This window comes from Hipposideros armiger, unplaced genomic scaffold (genome assembly GCF_001890085.2).
Source record: "Hipposideros armiger isolate ML-2016 unplaced genomic scaffold, ASM189008v1 scaffold_35, whole genome shotgun sequence".
Classification (NCBI taxonomy): domain Eukaryota; kingdom Metazoa; phylum Chordata; class Mammalia; order Chiroptera; family Hipposideridae; genus Hipposideros; species Hipposideros armiger.
Window position 1 is genome coordinate 3,786,320 of NW_017731385.1, and position 20,667 is coordinate 3,806,986.

Here is a 20,667-nt window from a genome sequence, read left to right on the forward strand (position 1 = left end):
TCAAGATGGGAGCTGGGTAGGGAGGAGGACTGAGCAGACTGAGAAACCACCTGGATAGAGGAGGTAAAGGAAGGAAGAGGGCGACCGAGAGCTGCCTTCTGGACATGTAAGTCAGGGCAGGCCAACGTCATCTGAAGGCACAAGAGGAACCGAGAAAATTCAGGGAGAAATCATGCAAGGTCACAGACATGAGAGGTCCAAGACCTTTCCTTCTGCCTTCTCCCTCGTTTGGAGAACTCATGAACTTGGGAGGGGCCCATGGACAGAGGGGCAGGAATGAGATGATGGACCTGCCTGGGGGTCACCTCGGGGGGAGCCGAGCATCCTGTGGGGTGTTCCTGGAGTTGGGTTAGCAGGCATCAAGGTTCATATCTTTCAACCATGTCCTCTATCCCAGCTTATGAATGTTTATAAACTGCCCTAATTCTCTAAAAAACTCTCTAAAAACCAAGCTTTGCCTTTTGAATTTATTTTATTCAAACGCCTCTACCCACTGAAGCTAACGCTTTCCCATTTGTAACTGTCACCAGCAGTGACGGCTGTCATGTGACAGTGGGTGCTGCTGATGAAGCAAGGTGTGCCCACTCCCAGCCCTGCCCACACAACGCCGTCGCCAAGCCCAACTCACGCTTCCTTGTAGTAGACGGTGAAACTGATGAGGTCCCTATAGTCCGGGGGCCGGTACCGGTGCCACGTGATGATAATGCGGTTCTTCCACGTGTTGGTGGAGGTGAAGTGCAGGACATCACTTTCACCTGGGGCAGAGAGGCACATGTGTGAGTGACAGACCTCAACGTCCTTTCCCGCCCTGTGTCTGAGAAGTCACCTGTCCTGCACTACTTCCCTCTTCTCCAAAGCTGGCTGTCCATGCTAACTGGGTCCCTTTCTGGACTTCTCGACGGCTTTCTCACTTCTCCTAAGGACCCAAACATTTCACAATGTTGAGCTCTGCAGGGCTCGTCCCTCAGCACATTTGGTGCACGGGACGTGGACCCGGGAGTGATTCCTCCCCTGGAAGACAAGGTGGCCTTATCTTTCTGCTGATCCCTAAGCCATGGGCTCCCCAGGGGACCAGAGAAGGGGAGGGTAGACCTTTAAGCTGTGCTGACTCTTCTGAGAGATGATGTGTGGGTATCTGCCTGCTCTTGTGCGGCCACCAAAGACGGGTAACAGACCAGGTGTGCCACCGAGGGCAACTTCTCTGTGTCTGCACTTGGTGTCACAACGAAAGGGCATAGCAACTGCTTGGAGGCCTCCAGATGGCACTGCCATAGGGAATGGATTAAGCACAGACCAGACCAATTTCACTTGGCAGAGCCTTCTGGGCTCTGGGGGAAGTAAGCCTTCCTCAGTCTTCAGACCAGATTCACACTGTGATGAGAACCTGGGATGGACAGAGGGCTGCCGCCCTCATGGAGACCCAGAGCTCCCCTACCCATCGCCCTTTCCCTGCCTCTGCCTGAGTCCCCCTACGTGCTCAGCAGGTGAGGCAGAGACGCTAAAGGCAGCGGAAAGCTAACAAGTCTGTGGGACAAAGCCTGCGGGACTGAGGTCGGAAAAACATTGCAGTTCCTGCTAAAGTGTTATTTAGAGAGAATACATGATGTTGTTTTCAAAGGAAAATAAACGGCTATTACATTCATGATCTGACAGGTCAGACTGGCCGAGTGCAAGGAGAAAAGCCCTGAAAACACTGTGACACAGGGAGTGAGGCAGGGGCCGTGCTGGGGAGTACAAGTGAGAAGGCACTGACTGTAGACGTGCTCTCCAGCTCTGCGTTGGGTTTCTTTGCTCTAAAAACTATTCCAGGGCAAGCTGAGTGTCTACTAGGTAAGTCCAGGCACCAGCGAAACAAGTCCAAGTTAAATGCTGACCGTGTCACTCAGGGTCCTGACTATGTGTGCACACGTGGGTGTGCAAATCACCCTTGTGCACATAAATTCCTTTTTGCTTTTTTTTTCTAACACCTTTCCCATATTGAAGGCTGATGGTGGAGAGACAGTTTATTTTTATAATGCTATCCAGCCAAACAAAGCACAACATTTATAAAAGCAGTGTAATATACAGGGTCAGAAGAGAAATGCACTGCTATATCTCAGATACAAGCCCTGAAAATAAAAATGGCATAAACAGTGCAAAGTTAGAATCATAGTGCCCTAAACTTAAAAAGCAGGATCAACTCAGGGAGGCAGGCTCTCACCATCTTTTTCATGCTGGGATGGCAGCACGGAGAAGGCCGAGTCAGGGACACAGGACCCCCGTAGCTGAACCCCCCTCCCCCACCCTTAGGCCACCCCGACATTCTGTGTGTGACTGAGGGCCAGGTTCACTGCCCACCAGGGCTGGAGAGGACCAGCTCTTGCCTGAAAAACAATCTAGCCGTGTGCCTATGCATGAAAAGACATTGAAGTTTGTATTCTGTAAGCACGTCTTTCAAATCTGAGTAAGAGCCTACTGATAAATGCTTAGCGCACCCGTACAGATGCTAAGGGAACTTACGAACGTAAATTGGTGATGAATCTGCCCCCACTATTGACTCTCAAGATACACATGGACAAACAATGTGCCAGTTAAGGAGGCCTCACCCCCCCACCCCCACCGGGGGACACAAGGAGGGGGCCGCCCATGGAAGCGCCAGATGGGAAGAGGGGCCAGCCCCTTCCTCACGACCCCGGGGCCCACAGCCCACTCACAGGAGGCTCTCTCTCCATTGTTCCTGGTGTTTATGTCCCCTTTGCTCTGGCGCCCTTTGGTCCCCGTCACTTCCTCCATGCGGTAAATTTCAGAGACACACAGTTTGGGGTTGAAAGCAAAGTACATTTTCCCGGCTTTGATGGTCAGGTTGCGGTGGTCCCAGTCCCACAGCTGCTGCAAGTTCTGGTTGTCGAGGACGTAGAAGGAGTAATTTCTAGAAGCACAGACACCCACAGTTAGCATCCCATCCCGTTTCCACCCAGGGCCCAGCTCAGCCTGCCGGCCACCCACACGGGTCCTCTTTGCCACGTGGCTCGGGAACCCACTGCCTCTGCCGATAAGGACGGGACTTAGCTACCAACGGCATGTAAGAAGAGACGGTCACCATTAACAATGGCCATCGCGGGATTCAATGACGGCATATTGACATCGACAAGACACTAATTTTATGACCGCTGTTACCAACAAAGAATGCTTCTCACACCGGAGGATGTCACTCGAATCATTCCCCAGAAATGTCTTTGGTTATTTCTCTCAGCAGAGAGTGTGTTTGATGTGCTGGAAACCAGTCCACAGGAGAACAGACACGCTCTGCTACTCAACTGGAACGGCTTACATATCTGCTGTAGCAAGTCTGCCATTATCCTTGGGGTAAATCCCATCCCCACCGGCAGCAGCTTACGATGGGGGTCGATGGGGTCGGAGAGAGAACTGGACAGGGAGACACATGCGATGCTGGGCCAGCCCTGGGCCTGCTCCCTCGTCCAGGTTCGCCCCACCTTCAAAAGCCTCAGCTGCAGTCCCAGGAGAAGATGGGGACGGAGAAATAGCCCCCAAGGGGCACTACCCCTGGGCCACCTGTCTACACAACTGCAGACTCAGTGTCAAACAGTGCAATGAGCACAAAGATTATTTTCAGAGCTCTGAGCCCCACCCCCCGAGATTCTGATCAGCAGGCAGGGGTGGGCAGAGAACCTGCACATCTCGCCAGCACCCAGGCGATGACGACGCTTTTGGTCCTGGGACCACAATTGGGGAAGTGCGGGTCTAACAGATGCTGGGCACTAGCAAAGGCTGGAGGTCCAAAGCCGACCAAGTCAGACGCGGGTCCTTGTCCCCAGCGGGTGGACACAGAAGCGGCAGACCCAGCTGTCCACGGAGGGCAGACGCGTGGACAGCCAGCACTGAATACAGACACCTCAGAAGAAAGCCATGCCCAGGGAGGGGACAGAGCAGACGGCTACAGCCTGGGGACCTGGAGAGCGATCTCTGGGGTATGCCTCTCTCTCGGGGTCCCTCAGGAAGCCAGGGCCATGGCTGCCTGAGCCCGTGCTGAAGGGTATGCTCCCAGGGACCCCGACTCCCCCCCCTTTCTCCCTGCTCCTCCCCAGCCTCAGTTTCTTTCTGGGCTCAGTCACACACTTCATACAAAACCGAGTCTAGGAATCTGCAAACTTGGAGCTATTTCTAATATCTGCTCCCAGATCCAACACCCAAACAGCAGAGAAGGAAGGATCCGGCCCTCTTTGCAAAGCCTGGCCAGAGCCCCCAGCCCTGCTCTGCCCTGGGGGCTGTTTCCATGGGCACCTCTCTGTACCAGGTGCAGTTCCCATTCACAGGACCTCTATCCACCTGGTCAGTCCTCAGTCTGAGTCTCGTTCATTTAGGGCAAAGCCAAAGTTAGGGTTACAACATTGTCCAGCAGACACGTGACATTTCCCTGGGAATTCACGAGGGAGTTCAGAGATAGAGACCCAGGGCCAGAATGTCACTAACGGGCTGCATGATGGCCATAGGCAGGTCACTTAGTGCTCTCTGTAGCCCTGTTTACTCAGTCATCGGACAACAAGGTGTATGAACAGGTGTCATCTGAGCTCCCTGCTGGCTTGAAGAACCCACGACCCTAAGGCCCAGGAGAAGTCATAGAGCTGAGGTGGCATCCGCCCCTCCAGCCTGGAGCCAGCCCATCCCAGGGTGAGCACTGGGACCCGTTCACACGTGCTGGGAGATGCGGGTGAGAGTCCTGCCCACACAGGGGCGCTGTGGGCCAAGTGAGGCCGAAGGTGGCGCCTCTTAAACCATGCCAGGCTCCTCATAAACCCACCTCAAGGCCTCTTGCCTGACATATTCATGGCCACCAACCAGGTGGCAAAAACTCTCAAGTCGACAGCCCCGTCCTTTCTTTCAGTAAGAGCTCACTCCCGAACACATATATTTGCTGGAAAACAAACGTAAGAGAGCGTCCAAATCAACCTAGATGCAAGATGTACAGGTGTACAGGTGGGATGCACTGGGACACGGCAAAGTGACACCTGCCGTCCCTTCGGACAGTCCCTCTCCCTCACTGCCAGGCTGCAGGTGACAAGGCTGGAGGGCAGGGGGATTCATGCAATCATACAACTGAAGGAAGGGTTCGCAGGTGAAAACAGATGCCTCCTACGTGAAGCCCTCTCTCACCCGTGCGATATTTGAAGCTCTGAAAGGACGCTCTGCAGTGCCAACCCCAAAGGGTCTGGCTGCTCCCCGGCTCCTGAGTTGGCCACACGGGACAAAATCTCCTGTTGGCACAGAAACCACTGGGCTGAGAGTGAGCGCCAATTAGCCAGGTCAAACTGCTGTCTCAACCCAGGACAAGGCTTCTTTTTAGGAAACGAACTTCACTGGCAGGGAACGGAACTACAGAGAAAACGCCTTCTGAACAAAACATGCTTTGCCCCACGGGAGGAAGCGTGACTCATAAATCAGGAATCTGACAAATGAGTGGCAGGCACACAGAAATTCTGTGTATGTGATTAATCACTTTGAAAAGCAAGATTATCTTTTTACAGTAAATACAAACATTTTTTTACAACATTGAGAAGGCCGGGAGCCAGGATACCAATATCAATAAAACGCTGACATTATGGCGTATGTGTAAGCAACAGAAAAATAAAAATAAAACCCTTGTCAAAATAATAATCAAACCTTTCTGGAGCTGCCTGTCGAGACTGCTCTTGTTTTTGAACCCCAGCTGGAGGCCTGGCTCCGCTAAATCCCTCCCATGATTAGATGAGCATTAAGAGATGGTAAAAGGCCGAAGCTCCTCTGCACATCTTGAAGACACACACACTTAGATTTTAATTGTTTCCTCGAGGAAATGGCTATTAAGGCAATTACTCAGTAAATGGGATTTCCTAATTGTTTCTAAGCTTACTGCCTTTACATGCAAAGACTATTTTTAAAAATTATTTGTTTGTTTATGGAGCTTACACAGGCTCCATGAGGCCTGGGTTTTATAGATACAGAAGGTCCTCGTGTAATGTTGCTCATAGATTCTGTGACTTTAAGTAAAAGTCCCATTTTTCTGCAGGCTAATTTATATAAATGAGAGTTAAGTTCCCAACCCCATCTCATCACCTTTGTGATGAAATGACGTTGAATGAAACGCCCTGTTGACCCAGGACCTGCTGCACTGTATCTTGGCTCCTGGCCTTGGAAATCTCGCAGAACATGTTTCTGAACTTGGGTCGACCCTGCCTGCCAAAACATAGACCAAGGGAGGCAGGCTGGGAGGGGCTAGTTATCTGCTGGAGGATACCGGTATATCACCTTGATATTCTAAATGCCTCGCATGCTCAGCTGTTTTATCTGTGGCTCCCATCTTGGGCCCCTCTGACCTCTGAGTTATCAACACACCCCACTTCCCCACCTGCTCCCACAAAGGGCAGGAAGGATGGGGGAGCAACGGAAGGCAAAGGGGGTTTGCCCGGTACTTAGAAGACAGCCCAGGGGCCAGAGAACTGCATGTGCGAATCCAACGACGAGGGGCTGAGCAACACTCTGTCACTTGCCAAGCAACACCGTCAGGCAACATATCCATTTGGCTTCTCCCAGACCCGGACAGAAGGTGGGGCCTCCCCTACGGAGGGAGGGGGGACCCTCCCCCACTTTCAGCCCTTGCTGACAAATGGAAAAAAAAGTCTGCAATAAACAACTGATCATTCTCTTTCATTTCTCCTAGAAGAAACCACCGCCTCTTTGCAGCTGTCTCTAGGGGGCATCAGAGCCCAGCACATGGGGGCTGTCTGCAGACCTGAGCAATCTGCAAAGGATACAGTGCTTGGCCTTTTCACAGATGCTGCCTCCAACCTATCTGCAACAGGCTTCTTTACACCACGTCCAAGTTGCCCGAACCCCAACATTCACACCAGCCTGGGGGTTCAGCAAGGGCAAGGATTTACATTCCAATGGCACTCAGCACCAAACAGACTCAGAAAATATTTCCTCTTTAAGTGTTTTTTAAATAGCTTTACTGAGGTATAATTTACCTGCCCCCAATTACCCATTATAAGTTTCATGAACTTCAGTAAATTGGCACAGCTGTCCGATCATCACCACGATGTATAGTTCTAGAACATCTCCAAAACGCCAAAGTTCCCTCATTGCCCGTGGTGGTCGGTCTCCGCTCCTGCCCCCCAGCCGTCACTGATCTGCTTTCTGTCTCCAGATTTTTGCCTCTTCTAGAAACTCCATATTAATGGAATCTTACAATGCGCAGCCTTTTGTGCCTAGCTATTTTTCACTCAGCCTAATGTTTCTGAGCTTCCTGCATGTTGTTACATTATTATTATTGAGCAGTAGTATACGGTGCCACACTCTATTTATCCATTCATCTGTTGATGGGCATTTGGATGATTTCCAGTGGGATTTTTAGGAGGTGGGGGTGAGAGGGAGTAAAATGAATAATACCACTGTGAACATTCCCATACAAGTCTTGTGTGGGCATGTTTTCATTTCTTGTGGGTAGCTACCAGGTAGAGCCTAGAACTACTGCGTTACATGGTTGACTGTGTATTTTGTAAAAGTTCCAGAGACATGCAGCCCTGTTGTAACTTAATCTTAAAGTTGCAAAAAGGTAGGATGAAGCACCAAGTGTTGCAAAGTCAAGTGGTGGGTGGGGACATGAGGGTGGAGATGCCTCAATGCATCCAAGAATTTCCATTCTTATTACCCACGACCTCTATCTACTTTTATTCTTTCCAGGTCAACAATCCTTGGTGACAACAACATCAACAACAATATCAGATGCCATCAGAAAACGGGGTTGTCCAGACAAAGGAATTGTCCAGATGACAGTAGCATTCTCTACCTTTTCAAGGGCTTACAAATTAGCCATTTTATAGAATTCTTGTACAGATTTATTACAAAAAAAAAAAAAAGTTCAAGTGCGGTGGGGATATGCACATGAGAACAAGAAGTAACAAGACACAGCCGTGGTTTCCAATATTTGCTGCACATTGAAATGTCTTGAACACTGATGCCTGGATTCCACCCCAAACATTTTGATTGAATTGGGATAGAGTGCAACCTGGGTATCAGGGTTTTTAGAAAGCCTGATACCATCAACAGATGATGCTAATGGATAGCAAACTGTGAGAGCCACTGAGATAAAAGTTACCTTGGCTAAAAGCAAAAGCACACAGGAATGAAATGCCCAGAAATGACATTTCCAGACAGCTCTGTTTAACACTCCTCTACCTCAAAAGCCTTGACTCTGTTCCACTGCCTTCCTAAAGTACAATCTCCACACCTGGGCGTATAACACTTTACGTAATCCTGACACCACCTGCCTCCCCAGCGTTACGGCAAACAGGCCCCAGGAGGCCCCAGCTTGTTGCCTGCTTTTGCTCCTGCGGCCCTATCCTGAACTGCCTTTCTTCACTTTCTGTTTTCTGAGTGTTTCCGGAAACCCTCCGAGGCCCATCTCAAATGCCGTATCTTCTAGGAGGCATGTCTGATCTTCTCAATCAGATAGCTGACTGTTTTCCTGCCCTTGGCACGTACCTTTTCTTACCCTCATAGCATCTGGCAAGCTCTGTTCTGTACTCTAGTTATCATAGTCCCTTCTACTTTTCCCCTTTCTGACTCTTCCCTTCTTGAGGGAGTGGTGAGGGGAGCAGGTAAAGGGGCTGGACCTAAACCTGTTCCCAAGTCTGAAAAGGATTGAGTTGTTGCTACTGCCCAGGCCTCATACAAATATAGCTGTGGGGGACGATCCCTAAGTTTGGTTATGAGTATGAAACCCAACTCCCATCAGGAGAGGCATGATTCTCAAACACCCTCAGTAAAGAGAGACCCTCCAACAAGCAACACACAGGAATAAAAAGCTGGAAGCCCAGCATCCTCAGGCTACAAGACCTATTGATCAGCTGCAGGTTGGGAAAGCCTGACGCCCATCTGCTCTCCCTAGTCATCACTAATGCTAATAGCAGGGCAGGGGTCCAGAGCTTACCTGAGCCCGGAAGTGTCCCACACACCTGAGCAATGGCATGCATCCTTAAAAGAACCCCACTGGGCTTCAAGTTTTATACAGGTTTCAGATCATGAGGCATACAGAGATATTCTTGCAAATAAAAACCAGGCTTTGGTTTTCCACTACATTTAATTAAGTGCATACTACAATACTTTCAGTTAACACACAACTAAAAGGGAATCACGTCATGTAATAATTCTGAATAAAAAACGAATGCAACTCTCCTTTTGGCTTTCCCATCTATCTCTACCATGTGCTCAGCCTGGGAAAAAAATGTGTGTCCTTAAGCAGCAGGAGATCTTGCAGATACCAATCTGCCAAAGAAAAAGTGCTCCCCGACACCAGGGATTCCAGGAAAAAAAAAAAAAAGCTGTGCTAAAATTCACTTTAAAATTGGATACAACAAACAAAACAAGCACCAAAAGGCAGAGCCCCAGCTTGCCGTCTCAGTGACCTGGGCCACTCCAGGCCTGGGCACAGTGGCAGCCTCCTTGGATTTGCAAAGGAGAAAGACGTGTTTTCTAGAGGATCCGTGTTCCCAGTGGGGAGGACCATTTGCTTTTTTCAAGGATGGAATGAAGAGCTGCCTGCTCTCTTGAGCTGTATCAGATGATGGAATTTTAAGAATTTCAGACTGACCAACAGTTATAGTCTGAGAAAAGCAGGGAGGCTGTAAAGAAACCCTTCTGCGGTAACTGTATCCCGTTAGGGCAGACCCATCAGCGAGGACGGCCTTTCCCATGACCTTCCCACCTCTTTCTTTCCCAAATTATTTCCCCAAACTCTCTTTAGAAGAAATTCACTCATTAATGGATGTCGCCTTTAATTTCAAAGTCTGAGCTTAAAGCCTGGCAGGAGCTGTATTCAAAAGGGGGAGGGTGATGAGGAAAGTCTACATGCAAAGGTACACACCACCCAAAGGCTGGAAAGAGAGTGTGGACGCAGTAAGCCATCAGCTCTCGTTTATACTGCAGTGAAAAGCCTCTGGCTATTTTAAAACCCCTCTCACAAAGCACATGACTGTCTGCAGGAGGCAAAAATCCCATCAGTGGCCTAAACCCTTATAAGTTAATCAATAAAAGCGGGGGTGGGGGGGGGTGAGGGGGGTTGTGAATCAAGATTTTGTGAAAACAACGAATTGTCCACACTTGTCCAAATCTCCTATGCTCCAATATATTTTTAAAGATGGCATGTGCTTCTATGGAGTAGAGGACAGCGCCCTGAGGCAGACAAAGTGTTGTGGAAATGATGATTTCACAGAGTCAAGCCCTTCAGACCCATTCCTATGGCTCTTGGCAGAAAGCGCCCCCAACGGCATCCCTGTCTGCTGTTCCTCCGGCCACAGTTGGACACACAGCCCTGGACCGACGGGTCAAAACAGTTCTCCAAAACAGCAGCATCCCAAGGATGGAGAATCATGGCTACGCACAATGCCACGCCGGCAGGTGGGTCACTCAGGTAGCACAGGCATTTCTGTTGTTCCTTCCTTTCTTCTTTTCAACAAGAAAGGGCTCTTACCTCAGTAACGCCGAATTTTAACAGCACGCTGCTGTCTGTGTACTAGACTGTCAGTTCATGACATTCAGGGCACTTACCCCTCGAGCTGCTCCTCTCCTAAGATTTGGCGGAGGTTTTTGAGGAAGGACAAGGAAACCAAGGCATGGGAATGGCGTATCTTCACATAGCCCGTCACCACCTCGATGAGCCCCATGAAATTCTCCAGTTCCGAAGCAATGTTATCTACATAAAGAGAGGAGCTGGTTACTCACTGAGTGTTTGCTTAGCGTAAGAGAGACCGACACTTAAGGTTTCTCACTAACAAATGTGGAGTGCCATGTCCTGGTGCGTCTTGTTTTGGTGGGGACACGGAGACGCTCAGGCTGCTGGGATAAGACCCAGGCCCCTTGTCCAAAACTGTGTCCCTAGGCTTGACTTCCAACAACCTCTCCTGGGACAGGGGAAGGCTGGCTTCTACGAGGCTGGGTCCTGTAGCTCCCAGGCTGATTAACAGAGTGTAAAATCATAAATACCAGACAGCCAATGAGCGAAGGCCAAGTCTGGGGAATGCCTTTTAATGTGCTCTGTCAACAGGGAGCGCTGCGTCCGCATTACAACGGCAGGACTAAACAGACAGCATTTTCTCAGTCTCCTTAGGAGCTGCCTTTGAGCCAGTTCTGGGTCCTCAGATCCAGGCATCTGTCTATACTGAAAGATTCCCTCTTCCTAAGACTGGGAGAAAATACATCATTCCGTCGAGGAGGGCTATTGGCAGGTGATTTTTAAAAATCCCTTCCTGCATTTCTAAGCTTTCCAAGTGTTATTTTCATAGCTAGAACATAGTTGGGAAAATAGTTGCTAATACATATGTAAAAGCGACATTATATATGTAAACAGTGTGTTTCCTTTCATCTCGTTTGGCCTATCTTTTTCTCACAGTAAACAGTAAACAAACTTGAGTTCAATTTACATCCAAATTATAATAAAACTATAATGAACCGGGTATGGTTTGACTAATGGTATGTTTACTGAGTATGATTTGTGAAGACTTATTTAATCAAAGGTCCTATTGTGCTTTTGAATGGATAAAAATTAAGTAAGGATGCTGTCCTGGAGGCCAAGGCTCTACATTTAATGTACAATTTAATGTCTTTATAAGAGAAATTAAGGAGAAGCTCAAGTTGTAAAGTCTAGAGGTTGTCTGAAGTTGATAATTCATAGAAAAGATCCCAGATTTTACATGTGGGCAGGCTACATGCCTTTTAGTCAAAGCTGGGGTTATAGTCCAACCTTTCGAATGAGATATCCCCTCACTCTAAGTCCGACTGATTTCCTGCTTTGGACAAACACTGGACAACACATTTCATCATCAGACACAAATATATACCAATCCCTTCTCAAATTATACTTCTCCATGGATTTAGTTCACAGATTCCATTTTTATCTTCGGGGCAGGAATATTTTTAAAAAGCAGGTTTAGGCACTTAAAGGGGGGTGTTCTAAGGATAAGGGAATCTTTTTTAAAATTAAGAGATCTAGTAAGAGTAAAAAGAATCAAACTTGAGAAGTACCATGAGGGTAAGAAAATTCCAGCTGTGTGGGAACAAAGCTATCTCTGTTGTCAAGGGCTGGAAAATGGGAAAAGCAAGGGATGTCAACACATTCAAAAGAACTAAGCAAAAATGTGTCCCCGCCATCTCTGTACCATAACTCCTTCAACCAATAGTATTAAGGAAAAGTAAATTCACAGAATAAACAAATTAGTCATTCCCCCCCCCCTCCAACTGTAGAAAGAATTTCTTCACAAAAGGATTTAGAAAACAAAACAAAACAAAATTCCCTTCAACCTCAAGGTCTTCTTAGTATACTTATTCTAGCTTGTGAAACCATCAGTACCTCGACCCAGTGGTCCTGGGGTGGAGAACTTAAGGCACCAGTACCAGACGCCCATGTCAATTAAAGACCAGAAGCAAGAATATCACAGAACAAGTCAATGGGAACTGCTCTGCACAAATGCCATCACCAGGAATGCCGTCTGTCGCAAATGATGGTCATCCCACGGGGGGCGAGACTGAAACTTCAAATACATGATGACACACACTTAGTCTTTTTGGCTCTCAGAAGTAAATTCAGAGATCAACCACTCTTTTGGACTTCATAAAATTTTACAGTGATATCATGAACTATTCCCTTTACCCAGATCCAAGTAACCAAAGCTCTGGACTGAAAGCCGTGTGGATTTGGCTCGCTCTGCAGACTGCTGAGTCATACCTCTGATCCACCATCTCTTCTGGGGTCTGGGTGTGTTGGGACCTGCCTCTCCTGAGTAAGAGACAACTCACCGAAAGATGAGGGCTGCCCCTGTGCAGGAAGAAGCGCTGTGCCCATGGCTAACACACAGCCTGCCTTTCAATCTCTTTTTTTTGTTTATCTTGGAGGGAGACTCCAAGGAGAGGGGTCAAGCACAAGGCTGACACACCATGTTGTTTTCCTAGGCCCATATTTGAATTGTGAGTCATGGATGAGTAGGAAAAGCATCCGCAAAAGAAAACCAGCCATCTCTTCTAGGCGGTGGAATACTTACTGCCTCGTCGGATGTTAATGAGCAAATTGCCCTTGAAGATGGTGCATCCTTGGAGCATCTGCGCAGACGTGACTGAATCAATGGTCTTCGTTTTCTTTTCTTCCTCACAGACTTTGGGACAAGGACCTTCACAAGGGATGCAATACATGCTGTGGAAAATAAAGAACCAACCACAAACAGAGGTCAAGGTGTCTCCTTGCACTGAAGAAACATCAGAAGGATATAGTTGGATGCTAGGTGTTTTTACAGTACACATTATAAAAACCATGGAAGCATTCGAGGGGTCACACCATAATGTGTCCCCACGCCCACACAAGACCAGACACTCAGATCGCAAACCAAAGGAGACAGTGCCTACGAAGGAAAAGCGTGCAGCTTGTTTGCAGACAAACTACGTGCTGTATCCTAGAAGCATGTGTGTATCATAGGCTGTCGACTGGTGAGCCAGCTGGTCCCATGTGGGAGAAACAGCCTCGCAGAGAGAAAGCGACGGTGGTGATGGAGGAGAACAAGCCTGCTCCCTGCTGTCGTGGCTCCTGCCTGCACACCCTGGAGACGCTGCTGGGAGGCTGGAAAGACGGGGGCAGCAAACGGACAGCAGTGTCTCTGCCGAGAACACAAGTCTCACGTCCAGAGCCAGCAACCTAGCAAAGCTCCGTGAGGGACTCCGAAAGGCATGTGGTACAGCACAGATCCGTTATTTTCTTGCTAAAGCGTAACTGACATTATTTCTTGACCATGTTGCGCAGAAACTCTAAATTGATCCAAATGCTGTTTTCGCTGCATGCACAATAAAAGCAGGGACATTCCATTACTTTGTAACGAGCTCCAATTTCAAATGCTCTCCTGAACCTGCCACTAACCACCGAGCGTCAGGGACAAGGGAGTGAGGCTGGCACTTTCCCTGCTTACCTACCGTTATTTAGGGAATAGTGAGCGAAACGTTAACCCAGCTGCTGAACCACAGAGCATCGATCAAAACTGGGGTTGATTTCCAAACAAAATAAATGACACAACATTATAGAGGTGTGTAAATAATAGGATGGTGAGTTGGGGAACCATTCTATTTACAATATTGTTCTTGAATGATTTTTAAAACTTCATGAAGTTAAGGGAAAAAAACATTTTAAAAAATGTAAGTTACAGGTTTTTCATTAATGTCTGCCCCCTGCCTCGGAACTTTACTGCATATCCAAAGGCAAAGATGCAGGGTTGTGCTTTGTATAGGTGAACAAAACTTCCCTGGTACTCTCCTAATTCATGTCGGGAGAACGGGAGGCAAGATTTTCAAAGGAACTGGACCAACCATAGGAAAGGAGATTTGTCCTTCCTCCAGTATCATACCGGATGTTCTCATGTCTGGCGTGGGTAGTGACCTCCCTTCAGCACTTTCCATTGGTCTTTTATTTCTTCTAACTTACCTACATCCTGTATACTGCCCCAACCCTCCGTTTTAAGAACTTTTTGTTTTGAAACAATTATAGATTCCCAGAAAGTAGCAAAGAGTACAGAAGGGTCCCACACACCCTTCACCAAGTTTCCCCTCAATGGTTACATCTTATATAAGGATGATACAAAATCAAAACCAGGAAGTGGACACTGGTACAATGTATGTGTGTCATTCTATGTTGCCTTATCACTTGTGTTATCAGCTTCCACAGAAGTCAAATTACTTAACGAGTCTGTACAGATCACCCATATAGCTACCTGCCCCCATATCCCTCACTCCTTCCTGGTAACCACCACTTTGTTCTCCATCTCTGTAATTGTGTCATCTGGAGAAATGTCACATACACGGAATTACACAGTACGTGACCTTCTGATGTCAGCTCGATGTCCTTGAGTGTAATGTCCTGGAGCTCCATCCAAGTTGTTGTATATTTCCATAGTCTGTTCCTTTTTATTGCTGAGTAATATTTCCTGGTATGGATGTACCACAATTTGCTTAGCCATTTACCTACAGTGGGACATCTGAACGGTTTTCAGTTTGGGGCCATTACAAATAAAGCCACCAGGAACAACTGTGTATGTGTTTTCATGTGCACATGTTTTCATTTCTCTGGGATAAATGTCCAGAAGTGTAACTTCTAGGTTATATGGTAACTGTATGTTAGTCCCCACTTCCCTGCATTATTTCATTCAAATAGCAATTTCTGAACCAAACACTTTTGCTAAAATATCTAGGATATTGTCTATCAATTGTAATTGAAATTTTTTTTTAAATTTAAAGATAAAATAAGATAAATAATAAATGTTTTTGGAAGAAAAAATGTCTAGGAATCATCTATCACTTTAAAAATGTTTTTCTAAGGAAGAGCTCTGATTATATGTTTATAGATTAGCCTTCCTCACATCCGTTCTGGTACAAAGAAGATATAAACAGTATTTTTTAAAAATAAATATTTCAAACTAAGTGTGAAATAGGCCTTAAAGGCTGAGAGGGACGTTTATTCTTTCTTGATGGAGTTTTATTCTAAAATGGAAAAGCTATATACCTGTAGCTTTGAACAGGTAAGAATGAGTAGGGAAAATAATGGCTCAGTTCTCTGAAAAGTGCCCTGCAGGGGGAGAAACAATACCACTGAAATGCACAGTGTCCCCAGCTCGCTCCTACATCATAGGAAAATGTAGCCACAGGATGGTATTACCTCCATTCCTGGGCCACTCGCCCCTTCTCTGTCCCCACCCCTAGGAGGACCTGTGGCTGAGCCTTGTCTGGGTTCCTGACACTGCCCAGGGCTCTAAGAAAGTCCCTTTACATTCTAAGGCTGCCTATAAAATGTCAGTCAAATGTGGGAGCCTGATTTTGCGGTGGAATATGTATTCTTTACAGGTCATGGAGTCTTGGCACATGTATTATGTTAAAAGCATTTAGAATAAATCTTACTACTCCAATGGTAATAGGAATTACAGCAGCAGGAAACTGTTCTCCATCCAATACTAGGAACTAATGTGCATTTTATCTTTGGTTGGAAGTAAAGCCTACGGGGTGAGCAACACCTCCAAATATTCCACAGAAGACAGGACCCTCTTTACAAAGACTTGCTGAAAGCAGCACACAGCAGCAGACTGCAGTAAATGCACACATCATATTCAGAATATTTACGTTCCTAATGGCGTTGTATATTTGTAGAATACTCCTGAAGAGCCCAGGAACATAAGGGTCCCCTGGTGTTAACCATGAAGGAGCCATTTGGCCTGTGACAACTGAACTGCTCTGTCCAACAGAGACTGCTGGGATCTGCTCCACAGGAGGGAACAGCAACCCCCAGACTGCCAGTCTATTTTGCTTCTAGGGTGCTGTATGTTGTAACAACGCTAGCATCGCTTTTTTAAAAAAAAAAAAAAAAGATAAACCAACAGCAATTTTGTAGAAGTCCAGATGGCACGCACAAGAGGGATGCCTGTTGCTACAAGGGACTTCTTTGCTTCCCAATTTCGGAAGAAAATTGAGGGACACAGAGAAAAACCGACGGATGACAAAGGTGGAGGGTGTGAGAAAAAGGAGAGGGTGCTGATGGGAAATGGAGGTTCTTTTAAGCTACTGCTTACTCTTAAGGGCTGTGAGTTCGGGCACAGGATGCCAGCTCATGCAGTAGAGAGGTTTTAGGCCTGTTCGCTGCTGGTGAGGCTCATCCTGTCATCCACTTGCAGCCCGAAAGCTTTCACTAGGCTAGTGCTGTGTAGGAGTGCAGAAACCTAAATCTACCGTCTGCCCTGCTTGGATGACAGCCTGGCATGTGTTCAGGGAGACAGTGACCCCCGGATACCTGAGCCAGAAAGTCAGGTGTTTAATTTCAAAGGGTCAGGCAGTACACTTCCAAAACAAAACTGAAAACAAAACAAAAACCGTGTCAACTGCTCCTAAAATCTCATAAACAATTACAGTTATGCCAGCCCTCTCAAGTGGACTCATCGCCCTTAAGCTCCCCAGAGTCCCTCCTAGACAGGACAAGTGACAGAGCCCACCTGCTGTCCCTTGCAAGGTGGAGGGAGGGGGCGCCCTGTGTGACCACCAGGCCACGAGACTGACCTCTGGCTGCCATTGCGGATGAACCCTGAGGGGCACTCCTGCATGCACTCGCCGTCGTGGATCACAAACCCCTCGGTGTCGCTGCTCTCGGCGTTGGGGATGTTGGCACAGAAGTCGCGGTCCACGCAGCGCCAGCCCTCGAAGCGGTAGGTGTTGGGTGGGCAGGTGGGCACGCAGACGCCGGCGTAGTAATAGTGGCGGCAGGCCACGCAGGCGGCGGCGTTGTCGGGCGCGCTGCAGCTGCCCAGGCACTCGGGGTGGCAGCACTCGTTGTTCTCGGTGCACGCCCGCTTTCCGCACGCACTCGGGCACACTGTGGGGCAGAGGGGACAGGGCGGTGAGACTGGTTGGGGCTGGATGGCCTCCCTCCGGGCCTGTCCAGCATACCTCTTGGCCATTCCCTCCCACCAGCACCAGACTGCTCCATTGCCCACAACCAAACCCATCGACCACACGTGAAGTCCCCAAGTGGAAAATGCATCCCACGTTAGATGTACAAGGACAGGATGACAGACCATACGCAGAGTTTCAGCAAGGCAGGGAGAAAATGCTCCGTATTTCCAGGCAGGAGAGCAGCGTGTGAAGTCCGGCCTCTCCTATATATATAATTCGAGGTTTATCCTCTCTTTTCTCATTTATTACACAGGAAATCACACCACATTCGAAGGCTGCCCAAGGCGCATGTGAGCTGGCTTATCGTTACTTTAAGAGCCACTAGGCCCTGTTCCTTCTGCAGCTTGAATGGGCACGTAACTGAAATTACCTTGAAAAGCCCTGCTGTGCACAAATGCTGATTATTTTAAAAACAATTAACCTGGAATATAGTAAAGATGACGCCATTCACGTTTACAAAACGGCTTTAGAGAAGTTCTTACCCCACATAAGGGATGACATCAACTTATTCATGCATCCTAACCTATTATATCACTGAGAAGTCCACATGTCTGGTGGTTCTTCTCAAATACAAGAAAACGGATGGGTGGGGAGAGTCTCTGAGCCCAGGGGACCACAGAGTATCAGAAACCATTCCCTTTGCCCCTCTGTGCTAAAGTTAAGTGAAAGCAGGGTCTAAAAACAGGAGATCCACAATTCACATCCCAAATAGATGAGTGGCATTTACAATACTTCCCTAACAAAGCTGTAAGGATCACACTCTATGGGGCTGGTAGCCCCATTAGCAAATAAAGTGTAAATCCACAAAATAGGAAATCTGATTTGCTTACATAGTTCCTATATTTTCTCTGAGTTGGACAATAACACAAAACCATATATATATATATATATATATATATATATATATGTATGTGTGTGTGTATATATATATATATGCACATACATGTATGTATGTATATATTTGACTGACGCATTTAGTGAAAATGTTATTTTTTCTTATAATAAAAATACATGCTAAAAACATCAGAGATCACAGATAAGACAAAATGCACAGAACACCTAGCCCACCTGCCCCTTATCTATACCTTCATGTGGATCCTTCCAGATACTTTCCTATGCATGAGCATGCACATAAAAATATAAATGTCTATAAAAAAAGGAGCATGCCATCCTGAAAGCATTTTTTGACATAATGACTGGTGAATGTGTCAGTCATTTAACAGCTATATTGCATCCCATAGTATAGTGTTTGGTAAGTTATAACCAGTCTCCTACTATTAGACATCTCACTTATTCCCTACATTTTATTATTACAATGAGCACTGCAATCTTCATGAGAATCCTTAATTATTTCATAAGAATTCATTTCCAGAATTGACCTTGCCAAGTCAAACTGACCCCTGGAAAGTCTGAACCAATTTATACGCAAACGAGCTATGTCTAAGAGAGTCAATGCAAACAGGTGAATTTAAAACAGAAGTACAAATTGCCAGTTAAAAAATTAATCACAAGGATGTCAAATACAGCATAGGGAATATAGTCAATAATATTGTAATAACTATATATCGTACCAGATGGGCACTTAGACTTATTGGGGTAAAAACTTCATAAGGTATATAAATGTCTAATCACCATGTTGTATACTATACCTGAGACTAATATACTGTATGTCAGCTGCAACTGAAAACATAAAAATAAATAAAAACAGATATCAGGGCACTCCAATGAACACTGTCCCCTCTGAAGAAATGAGACAAATTCTCAAGGTACTGTCAAGCTTAAAGTAATTTTGCAACTTTCTCCTTTGAAATCATCCTTTGGCAGAGCCAAGAGGTTGCCTTCCATTATTTATTCTTTAAATAACAGGGTGTATTAAGCATACACCCCCGTGGAGTACTTAAGTCCCTGGAGACTGTACTTCAGCCATCAGCTGCCACCATCCTCTGTGATTGGAAGAGGGGAAAATCGATGACAGATCTTATGATCATCATCGGAGACTAAATGGGACCAATATCTACTTGCAACACCTCCCTCCCTTGCCTCACTTACAATTTAAATAAAATGCTACAGAAAATGATGGGTAGCAGACACTGCTATCAAATAAATGTAGGACTAAACACCCAAGAGCATTTAAAAGAACAGAAAAAAAATCTCACCGTGCACTTGCTTAGAATCAGTTACACCGAGTTGCGAACACTGGGCATTTCCAGTATGAGAAAAACAACTAAATAAATATGTGACAAAGCGTCAGCAGGTAAGGTTTGCACTCCATTCCCCATTCTACCGGGCTCTGGGGAGTGGTCCATTGAGGCTCCCCAAAGGGGTGTGTTACACGGAACTGCAGGGTCCATCAGCTCTCGCCAGGAGCAACACACAGTGTGGCTGGGGAACTAGGGTTTTGTGTCTGCGATGGGAGCTACTTCGGAAGGAATTTCAGTACAGCTTCGATTAGGAAAAGTCATCTTTATAGACAAAACAACTCCTCTTAAAGGGATCACAAATCAGGGGGTTCCCTTATGTTACCTGATGCAAACTGTGCACACACAGACACACACACATTATCAAATCCTCCGGGGGAATAAAAGGTGATGGGGACAGAGGGAGCAAGGATAGGTGACCTGTTTGCGAAAGGACAAACTATAAATTAGGGGCCACTCCAGGGATGGAAGCCGGTGTGCTCCGGGCTGCAGCACAATCCGAGAGGGTTCTGGAAGGCAGGCAGGAGAACGCGGGGAAATCCGGGATTAGCGCATCCTGGAGCCAGCCCCAGAAGCCTGCTGTAAATTTTGTCTCATCGCAATGTATATAAATATTATTAGTGTTCAGGACTATTAAGGGATTTCTTGAAAAGCCCCGGGCAGTGTGTCTCGCCAGCAGATGGATGGCTGGTCCACGTGAGTGCCAAAACTTTAAATTTAGTACAGTTACCAAATTTCCAATTACGGAGCTGTGGGAGAAAGGATGGGAAGCTCTACCCTGGCTTCCATGAAAAAGAAAAGGAAAATGGGAGCTGCTAGACACAAATAAATATACAAGGGAAAAAGGTACATTGATGTTGCCTATGAAATCATCCTGTTCACTGGATTTTTTTTTTTTAAGATTTTTATGGGGGAATTGGGGGAAGGGGAACAGACAAGTTGCTGTCATTCAGTCTTCAGTCTAGTTGTGGAGGAC

General features: G+C 46.9%; 1 protein-coding gene across 1 annotated transcript in view; it reads right to left on the minus strand.

Moving 5' to 3' along the window:
- The window catches only part of IGF1R (insulin like growth factor 1 receptor), a 301,350-nt gene that overhangs the window by 40,116 nt on the left and 240,567 nt on the right, over window positions 1-20,667 (minus strand). The window contains exons 3-7 of the mRNA XM_019637853.1: window positions 17,101-17,413; window positions 13,068-13,216; window positions 10,582-10,726; window positions 2,694-2,908; window positions 629-755 (exon numbers count right to left, since the gene is read on the minus strand). Of these exons, the coding sequence (XP_019493398.1) occupies window positions 629-755; window positions 2,694-2,908; window positions 10,582-10,726; window positions 13,068-13,216; window positions 17,101-17,413 (949 nt within the window). The remainder of the gene's footprint in view (window positions 1-628; window positions 756-2,693; window positions 2,909-10,581; window positions 10,727-13,067; window positions 13,217-17,100; window positions 17,414-20,667) is intronic.